The sequence below is a fragment of the Diabrotica undecimpunctata genome, chromosome 2 (genome assembly GCF_040954645.1).
Source record: "Diabrotica undecimpunctata isolate CICGRU chromosome 2, icDiaUnde3, whole genome shotgun sequence".
In the NCBI taxonomy this organism is placed as follows: Eukaryota; Metazoa; Arthropoda; class Insecta; order Coleoptera; family Chrysomelidae; genus Diabrotica; species Diabrotica undecimpunctata.
In genome coordinates this window covers 2,768,852-2,779,390 of record NC_092804.1, presented here as the reverse complement: position 1 = coordinate 2,779,390, position 10,539 = coordinate 2,768,852, and the positions used below count along the sequence as shown (strand labels likewise).

The window sequence follows — 10,539 nt, the reverse complement described above, 5'->3', positions numbered from 1 at the left end:
TTCTTTTCACTAATTCTCCATGTTTCAGCGCCATAAAGAAGAGTAGTTTTAATCATGGTCTCATATATATTAAATTTCCTTCCTTTCGTTATCTCTTTACTCCACAGTATACCATTGAGACATCCTAAGACTTTCTTTGCTTGAGTGATTCGTTTTTCTATTTCCCGTGTATCAGTTTCTGTATTGTCAAAGGCAACACCCAAGTAGTCATAGCTCTGACAGCAGGAAATATGTTGTCCGTTTTCGAGGTCTGTTATCTGACTCGTTTCCAATACAAAGATATTTGGTTTTTGTTGTATTGACATTCATTCCCCAGTCGTTATATTCTTATATCAGTTTTCTTAGCATGTACTGCATGTCTTCCCTGTCGGTCGCTAGCTAAAAAAATATATTAAAAAGGATAAATGATTCTTTGGTGGATTGAATTTCTAAACGTTTTGTAGAAAGAGGAGGGGGTGAACTTAAACCGACGGACATTTGTTTCCAAATTTTGAAAACAAATTAACCTTATTTATTTACCAAATAACAATACTTCCGATTGTGGACATTTTTATTACAATAAAAATCACTTAACAAGTTTAAATCGATATATTTTATGATTTCCTACAGGTAACCAATGGTGGTACGTCGCATTCACATTGAACAGGTGTCGTCGTATTGTCGTAGTTGATTATTTTACTTTCAAATCTGTCACCTACTTTTAAAACCTTCTTTCCATATTTACACGTTAAGCCTGAAATAAAAAAGGTCGGTCAATGAAAAATACATAAATTGGAGTTTTGAATTGGATAATACTAGTCTCACGTCCCACAAGGCTCAAAGTTGCGTAACCAGTGGATGCATTGTGTACAATTAATGGACGCCAATGGTTCCCAAAGTGTGGGTAGCGACCCCCCGGAGCGTCGTGTTAAAGAGTCGACCTGAACTTTTTTACAAGGACGTTTATTTCACAGCTTGAATAAAAACATGTCAAATAGAAATATATCGTCCTAATTATCCATAATATCCTTGTCGTTTATTTAGGAATATTAAGACTACCTCGTAAAATATCAATAACAATTAAACACTTTATATAAAGTGTATTACAAAGCAAAGAAACGTACCAATTCGGGTATACTTGTATCCTTCTGGTTTAAAACTGATCCGGGCTTTGGGAAAAAAGTTTAGTTTTAACATTCCATCATTCAATAAGTTACTTATAATGCTTTTTCTTCTGTAGTGGTTGGTGATGGCAAAATCGTTTGCTGATTGTGAAGGGAACTTAGCTTTCTTTGAAAGATTCTATAGCCTTCTTTTTGTTGACTGGAATGGCGATGTAGTTTAGAGGGCTTCATACTTTCTTTTAACAAAACTTCTCCACAAAAATAACGCACTGCTGTTTATCCAAAATAACAGTAAAGCCGTATTTAATATACTTACTACTGTACAATCTGTTTTTCCTTTCATTATTTTCATATCATTTGTTATTTAATCTCGGTTTTCCGCTTACATAAAGTCGAATTTACAATTCCAGAACAATCTAGGCACTAATGTAGCGCCTTTGCTTGGTTAAATACCGAAGGAAAACACAAGAAGAAAGAAATTGTGTAACTGTCTTATAGATGGCGCAAGTAAAGACATTTTTCTATATTAAAGGCGGGTTGACACGATCCAAGAATGCTTGGATTCCAACTTGGACCAAGTGGACTTGTACAAGTGTACTGATACCAAGTTGGTTGCCACGGTTAAATGACTTGGATATTAAATAACCATTGTAAAGATGTCAGAAGTGATTGTGGAAGGTGTTCTAGTGATTGCTGATATGTTGATACATCTTTTTGTGTTTACTTCTCGTTTTTGATTTTTCGACACTGACGCCATTTTAATTTTGCAAAACCACACTACTTGGAATCCAAGGAAGTTGGCCGGCGTTATACTTAACTTGGATAGAACCTGTTGATACAAGTGTACTTGGATGAACAGGTGACACGATCAAACTAGCTTCCAAGTGTTGCGCCCGCAACGTCCAAGCAGACTTTAACTAAGTATATTTGGATAGTGCCAACCCGTTTTAAGCAACTGTACCAAATCTTAGAAGGGATATTAGATCTTTCGCCTGACTTGGCAGTGTTATTAAATGGCGGATAATGGGTCCCTAATCTAAGTAAGTTTAGGAAACTTTGATGTAAGCTATGCAAGTAACAACCAGGCCAATCAATATTAATCAAGATAGCCATAAACGACATTCTTTAACAATGCTCACCGATTGTTAAAGGAAGATTATACGCTGATGACTTAGTTTTATTTGCCAAAGGAAAAAACTCTACATCTATTCAAAAACATTTACAACCAACAATCAATCAGTTAGAATCATGGTCTAGGACTATTGGATTACAATTTTCACCAACAAAAACTAAATGTATTTTATTCACACGAAAACATAACACTCTAACTCCACATCTGAAGCTATATAAACAAACCCTTAGTTTCACAAATAATATCAGATTTTTAGGTATGGTTTTCGACCAAAAGCTCTCCTGGAAAAAACATACAGAAGAACTTAAAAAATCATGCCAAGCAGGACTAAATTTTATGAAAACTATTTCCAGCAAAATCTGGGGAGCAGATCAAAATACACTATAACATGTATATACATCCTTAGTTAGATCCAAACTCGACTATGGTGCGATAGTTTATTCATCAAAGTATCAGTATTGAAAACCTTAGAAACTGTTTAAAACACAACTCTACTAATAGCTATAGGTGTGTTTCGAACGACACCAGTTGAAAGTTTACAATGGTTAACAGGAGAACCACCCGTAAGTTTATGATGCAAATACCTTTCTCTCTTATATGCTTCTAAAATAGCTAGTAATAAAGAACACCCTACTTAAACCAATATGTTCGCAGATCGATTTCAAGACACTTTCTCTACAACAAGACTAGATCCACCATTTTACGAAAGAGTTAGAAGAAACCTTTATGACCTACATCTTGAACTTCCTGAAATTCTCCCAACAAATTTCCTAACTTCTCCACCTTGGTTAATACCAATTCCCAAGATTAATACTAACTTTAGTATATATAAAAAGCGTGAGACTATAACAGACCTGATCAAACAATCATTCTTAATAAAAATAGAAACTTATAAAAATCACTATAAGATATACACTGACGCATCCAAATCTTCAGACGGTGAAGTGAATACATCCTTAAAATTTAAATTCAATCCCATTACTTTGTCATACACTGCAGAGTTGTTTGCAATATTACAAGCACTTATCCACATAAAAGAGTCAAAACCGTCCCCGTCCCTCATAATAACCGATTCACTAAGCTTACTTCACACTATCAAACGTTTATATACCAATAATCCAATTGCCTCACATATCAAATCAGAAATAGAGATTCTAAATAATAATAAGATCACTGTTGACTTCATGTTTCTTCCATCGCATTGAGGAAATGAAAAAGCAGATGAACTAGCCCGCTTAGCATCCTTCAGCCAGGACTCCATTCTTATTAATGAGGTTTCTTCAGATGACTTCAAGCCAGAAATAAAATATAAAGTGTTAAGTGCGTGGCAAAATAAGTGGAGTGCATCACAAAATAAACTTAAGGAAATCAAACAATTAGTGAAACCGTGGCTCCAACCCACAGCGAATAGACACGACCAAGTGAGAATAACACGTTTGCGACTAGGACACAGTAACTTTACACATAAACACCTCTTTACGCGAACTGTAGCGCCAATGTGTAAAAATTGTCAAGTAACACTCTCCGTGAAGCATATACTAACTCAGTGCAAAGTTTCGATATGAAGCAGCAAGAAAGAAGCACAATATCCCAAATAGTAAGAAGGAAAGAAGGTATTGAGTGCTATAATGAATCTATAAAATATACTTCAAAATTATTAACAATTTATTAAAAAATTATTACCGAATCCATTATTAAGAATCACTGAACCAAAGATGATCCATAACTGTTGTATCAGTGTTTTGGACCGAAAATGTAAGAAACTAATTTATTGTCAGAGAGTAACATTTACCATGGGCAATAGTCGATAGGTTTGTTATGTCTAAACATAAATGACTTTATGTTTGGACTTTTTATATTACAACATAGAATATAATCCAGTCGTCAGAGACGAGAATGCCACAGAACATCTAAAAATCAAACGAATAAGCTGAATTTTGCTAAGAATGTCAATTTTGGGATCCCAAAAAACGATGCAAAAAACTTTGAAATTTATACCGAGGCCCTTAAACCTTCCTCGTACATGGAGAAACGGAAAACATATATTTACCAAGAATTTGTATGCCGTAGAAAAAATATTCGAAACCAGAAATGTAGCTGAGATGATTTTGAATAACAATGTGTATTAGCACTTTTTCTATAGAATCAATCGTTCTCTCAGAAACATGCGCAAAATCATTTTTTTTTAATAAAATTTGTATCAACCCAAGGTTAAAATTCGATATTATTTGATCAGAGGACTATATCGACAAAAATTAAAATGCAAGAGTGTAACTTTTGTCTGCAATTTTTGCATTTTGTCGCAAATGACGCCATTTTCCGTAAAGCTCTTAAATGAATTAACTTTCGCAACTTAAATGCGCGATTTCTGCAATTTTTTATGATTATATATAGGGAAATTTTGACTGTAAAGATTCAGTCTGAAATAAATATTGTATCGTCAAGTCATAAATAAATATTAAAAATGAAGTAGCTGCGTTCTAGTTTTTAGTGTTAGTGGAAGTGGAAGTAAATTAAAATGAGTGTTAGCAGATTGTATATAATTTAAAGGACTGTAAATTAAAAGATAAAAAAACATTAAAATATCGAAATGCTCACCTGCACCACAAGGTTTTTTTATAGATGGAAGTTTCTTATCATTTGAAGAAGCTAAAATTAAAAAAAATATATTTATATTTGCAGTTTTTATCACTCAGTTTGATAAACATATTTTTAAACAAAAAAAGAGTGTATGTAGCATAGTAAATTTTAATATGTATGCACGAATAATATACATAGTTAGAAAATAGTATATTACTTTATGAGGCGGAGAAGCATGACTTTTCTTGACGCGCCCGATATTACGCGCCGAACGAAGTGAGGCTCGTAATAGAGGGCAAGTCAAGAAAAGTCGCTTCTTTGCCGAATATAGTATACTATTTTTTCTTCAAACGTAGCAATTTTCAACCATAAATAGTACAATTCATACGCTATTTTTACTCGAAATTAACTGTGACAACTATCAAAGTCGTCTAGATGTTAGAAATTCAAATAATTAAGTCGTCGGTAGGATTTGCGTCTCCCTGGTTACAGTTGTTTGACAGTTGTTTGCAATTATTAAAGACAGCTTATTGTTGTTGCAAGCGCAAGCGCAAATTTAGTGCGAAAATGGAAAACCTAAACGAAATTGAGTCCGCGGCTAATGATGCAGTAGCACGTTTGGGGCCCTCCAAGTCCGGAATAAAGTATCGGTTAGCGTACAAGCACTTCCAAGAGTGGTGCGATACAAGAGGAGTACGGCAAGTTACCGAAGACGTTTTACTGGCATATTTTAATATAATGGAAAATGAAAATAAATGGAAATCTTCTACAATGTGGTCACGATACTCTATGATAAAATCCGAGTTAGTTATTAGAAAAAATGTGGATATAAGCAAATTTTTAAAGTTACGTGCCTTTCTGAAAAAAACAAGCGAAGGATATACTGCAAAGAAGTCTAAAGTTTTCACTAAAGACGAGTTTGATAAATTTTTGTTTGAAGCGCCAGACAAGTTGTATTTAGGATTAAAGGTAAAAAAAATTATATTGCAAAGCATGTAGTATACTCTGCTAAATTATAAAAATATTTCAGATTGTTTTGTTAATTTGGGTTACCGGCGCCTGTCGATGCGACGAAATGGTAAAAATAAAGACTGTGGACATTGAGGATAAAGAAAATGTAATAATTATCAAAATCCCAGACAGTAAAACACGACAAATTAGATCTTTTACGATAATTAGTCAAAACTACACTGTATAAAAAGTATGCATCACTGCGGCCTGAAAATTTCACAAAAAACCGATTTTTTATCAAGTACCAAAATGGAAAGTGTTACCGAAGCGTCATGGGAATACATTCGATCAGCGCAGTAGCCCAAAAAGTAGCTAGTTATTTAAATTTAAACGATGCAAGCGCATACACTGGTCACTCTTTACGACGAACTTCAACAACACTTTTAATTGATTGAGGCGGAAATCTAGAATGCCTCAAACGACATGGGGGCTGGAAATCAAGCACGGTTGCCGAAGGATATATAGAGGATTCAATAAGAAATAAGAACGATAATGCTCAAAAAATTTTAAACCCTCATGATTCGCCAACATCGGGAATGATTGCTGAAAGTTGTTCTTGACCATCAGTATCATCAACAATTACCAATGCGTATCGGGAAGAGTCGGGAACATTTTTGCACGGTTTCAATTTTGAAAATGCCTCATTAACTAATTGTACTTTTAATATTACTATAAATAAAAATGATGTTTAATTGTTGTTAATGACATTTGTATTGTTGATTTGTGACATGTTTCATATTGTTGCCATGACAACATTTTTCCTTCCGCCGTGTTCATGGTACATCAAAAACCGTTGTGCGACCACGTTGAAATAGCTTCACGATGTTCTTTTCAAAAACAAGAATCGATTTCTTTCGGTTTATCCATTCTATATGTTGTTTCTCTCGTGTTAGTTCCACAAATATATTGTCTATCGTGTTGTACAGTGTGATTTTTTACGCAGCTTAGCTTTGGACATAATGTAGCCGCAGATTAAAAAGAGATTTTGCACTTCTAATGTTTCGAAACATTTAAAAAAAAATGTTGATTTTTACTTAGATTCGAAGAACACTACTTCTCTGTCCCAATCAAAGAGGGCCAAAACAGGAAATGGTCGATGCTACATTTCTCTTTAAAAAAGAAAATATTGTTCCCTCTGCAATAATAAGAACATCATAAAAATCACCAATCTTTTGCTTAAAATGCTCAACATAAGAAGATGAATGATCTGGTTACCATTTTATCTAACGTTAATTTTTGAAATGTATTTATTCGTTTTTAACAATTATAAAGTAGTCCAATAAATATTTCATACAAACAAACTTTGTTTTATATTAAAACGGCAACCGAATATATATTTTAGTCCTGATTTTTGCACCTATGCGATCGCTCATGTAACAAGTTGATATGTGAGTAATCCAGGGTTGAAATATATGAGTAGAATATGAGAAATATGAATAAAAATACTTACGACAAAGCCATTCATAAGCACAACAGTCGGATCCCTCGTTGTAGATGGGAGCGCAATATTGATTTAGCTGATCAATAAACTGATATTGTGCCAAACAGGCCTGTCTTTTACAGAACGGCGCCTCTATTTTACCATTGAATCCCTTCTTGCAGACGCAACGATGACAGGAATCCTTTGGGAAGAATATTTCGCCTTCTCTGTATGTTTTGCCGTCCACTAAACATGTATGGGGTGGGTGACACTCGTCATCTGAAAGTATTTAGTAATTTTGTTATAATTGTTGAGCTGTGTTAAAGCGACTTTTTATCGGCAAAGAGAAATAGAAAATACGTAATAGAAAAAGACAAAATCTAAAGACGAGAAGCAACGCAACGTGAAATACCGTTTGTCCTCTTAATATTTGTGGGTTAAGATCCCTAGGATAGGGCAAAACTCTACTTACGGTGGACGTGTGCTGTCCCTTCGTTTGTTGGTAAATTAACACGGTTCGAAGGAAAGTTGGAAGATAATGCATAGCACGTAATTACCCTTCATAACCTTCCGACGTGGCTAGGGTCTGATACGGTTAGTGTAGGGCTAATTTTACTATGGGGTGGTCTAACGAAGTTGTGTTAGAACTTTTATCATTGTATAAATTATGCAACTTACTAAATTTTTTACCTCCAACACTAATGGACAAAACTAAACTAAACCCTCGATATTTGGCCTCGTTCTAGAATTATGCTACAGATTCGCATAGTGTTGCATCCATTGTTGTTTGTTAATTACTTTAAAGTATGCGACATCAATTTTATATAAACATTATTTACTTACAACAATAATCTTCTCCAGGGCAGCATTGATCAAGTTCCCATTTCGTGTAGCAGTTTGGTTTTTCTTCTGGTATAGGGAACCAACAGTCTAAAATGGCGCAGATAAATCTTTGTCTGAAAGTAAACGAAATATGTACTTCTACTTAATAAAATGACTTCTACTTGACTATACGACATCGGTTTCCACAAACCGTAAGCCCTGAATAAACTCATGACACCCGGACTGCGATTCAACGCAGAAAAGATCATAAAACTATATTGAAAATAAAGAAGAATACAGAGCGTTATCAAAAGAAATAAAAAGGCAATGCCACAAAGACAAAGTGGATTATATCTTCCTAATATGCAGAGAAATAGAAGAATATGGTTGTCGGAATGAACCGAGAGATTTATTTCAAAAGGTTAATCCCCTTACAAGGGAATTTAAACCTCAAACGTGGTCTAAGATAAATAGGAAAGGTAATGAAAGATTTATATAACAATAATGAGACTCCAGCAGAAAATTTTTGACTCTCTGACTACTCTAGAGACTATCTGATTACTACTGTCTTGCTCTCTGAAGTAAAAATGCAATTGCATCTCTAAAAAGAAATAAATCTCCAGGAATTGACGCAATACCAAGAGAAATACTGCAGTTATTAGGGCAACAACTAACAATAACCACGGAGGAAGCTACAGCTACCTGGGGAAAGGAATGCCAAATGTTGAAACGTTTAAAACAAATGGAAAAGGATAATGCGAGTGAATTATAAAAGTAAAATATAATGGCATATCTCGCAAAACAGAAAAACAGTTTTTTTGGTTTTCTGTTTTGCGAGACATGCCATTACATTTTACTTATATACATATATATTATATTGATTTTATTTGACATTTTTTATTTCAGATATTTTTGAAAAGCATTTTTGGATTGGAAATCATAACGTCAAAATGAAAATAGAAAAATGAATTAATCGTTACGCTTAATTGTGATTTAATCTTATCATCTAGAAAGCAACTTTCCGTTATAATCCCCACACATTTTCTTTTTTTTTAATCTTAAACGAACGAAGAAATGTATAAAGCTGTATAAAAAATCTTGGTACTTACTCTTCACTACAGAAACATCCAACATAACACGTACTTAAAGTGTCATTATCGCTGAGTGCCTCTCCAATAGGAATATATTTTCCCCTAAATAAACAACTCCCTTCTTTGGGTTCTAAGTTACAGTCGTATCTGACGGGGCACTTTTGACATTTTGAATAGATTGGCTTACATCCCAAGTCTGCGTATAGATTTGCTTGTATTTGATCACAGGCAGGATTATCTAAAAATGTCAAGGAAGATTTCTTTTTATTTATATTAACAGATAACGACCAAAATACATCATCCACTGGAATACTTTAAAATTGGTTACAGATTTGAAGAGTTTTAAGCTTTGGATGTAAGGGATAGTGATGCGCAACGTATAGCATCTTCCAACCAAATGTCAACCTCACCTGCCCTTGTGATAATCTTGATTCTGATCATCCGTTGCATCCTGCTAGTTAAAAAACGAGGCTATGACGTCCAAGTGATTGCCGGTATAAGCAATCCCCTATTTACTGACCAACGGATTCGGGCGGATGACTTGGTAAGTGACAGGGCAGTTTTTTGTCCTAGGGTTAAAAAATCAGCCTCGAAGGCGGATGAATCAAGAGATGGTTAACAGCATAAGAATGCGGAAGGCAAAGAGAAACCACTGCGTTAAGGACTTATAGTACCCTCAGGAAAATCATCATTGAATTGATACTTCAATTGCAAGCCGTTGCCAATCATGGAAAGCGGAGGCCAAAATTCGGAAGGAAGGGGGAAATAAATAAAAAAAAACAGTCCAAGCAAAGAAAGCACTTGAAGAAGATTAAAATTTGCTAAAAATATGGACTATAGTGATTCTAGATGTCCTTAAGCCTACCAGTCTTATTTATTGACCTTAATATGTAAAATCTTACCAATATCTCCATAACTAACTACAACAAACAAAAAGTATATAAACCACGTTAATAACGTCATTATGAGTTAAATGCCACTGTTTGACTTACCGTGTTCTTGTTTATTCCAAATATTTATATTTTTTATAATTGTTATTTTAAAATGATAAAAATGTCGTTAAGTATCAACAACAAATACGTGCAATATTAAGGTTCATAAATATTAATTATACTTTATTATGGGTACAGGTAAAAAACATTCACCGTATCTAAATCACTTTTTAAATTTAAAAATATGTGATACAGTTGGATAATGGACCTTCTTTTTAGTTATTTTTAACAATAAATTATAGATAAATTATTTAATTGTATTTTCTGCTAAATAATAAGTAGGTTTTGGTGTTTACCACTGTAGCGCAGTACTACAAAGTTGACTTGTTAAACGAAGAGTTAAACTAGTCATCATCATCATCATCTTTGACACCACAACCCAGATTTT

The 10,539-nt window shown here is 34.0% G+C and overlaps 1 protein-coding gene across 1 annotated transcript; it reads right to left on the bottom strand.

Annotated features, from left to right (window-relative positions):
• Positions 1–532: 532 nt before the first annotated feature.
• Positions 533–10,159, bottom strand: LOC140433137 (von Willebrand factor C and EGF domain-containing protein-like). The gene is made up of 6 exons (XM_072521187.1): positions 10,062–10,159; positions 9,178–9,397; positions 8,090–8,202; positions 7,277–7,525; positions 4,834–4,884; positions 533–733 (listed from the first exon to the last, which is right to left on the bottom strand). Exons 1-6 carry the CDS (start codon positions 10,120–10,122, stop codon positions 594–596), a joined length of 834 nt encoding a protein of 277 aa, XP_072377288.1. The 5' UTR covers positions 10,123–10,159; the 3' UTR covers positions 533–593.
• Between the last annotated feature and the right edge of the window lie 380 nt (positions 10,160–10,539).

What these genes read in the sequence shown, in the direction of transcription:
- LOC140433137 (XM_072521187.1), bottom strand. Translation starts at nt 10,122, where the DNA reads ATGACGTTATTAACGTGGTTTATATACTTTTTGTTTGTTGTAGTTAGT. An exon ending in AGTTAGTTATGGAGATATTG is followed by an intron (nt 9,398 to 10,061) that starts GTAAGATTTTAC and finishes TGACATTTTTAG; the next exon opens with ATAATCCTGCCTGTGATCAA. An exon ending in TGCTTATGAATGGCTTTGTC is followed by an intron (nt 4,885 to 7,276) that starts GTAAGTATTTTT and finishes TTTTAATTTTAG; the next exon opens with CTTCTTCAAATGATAAGAAA.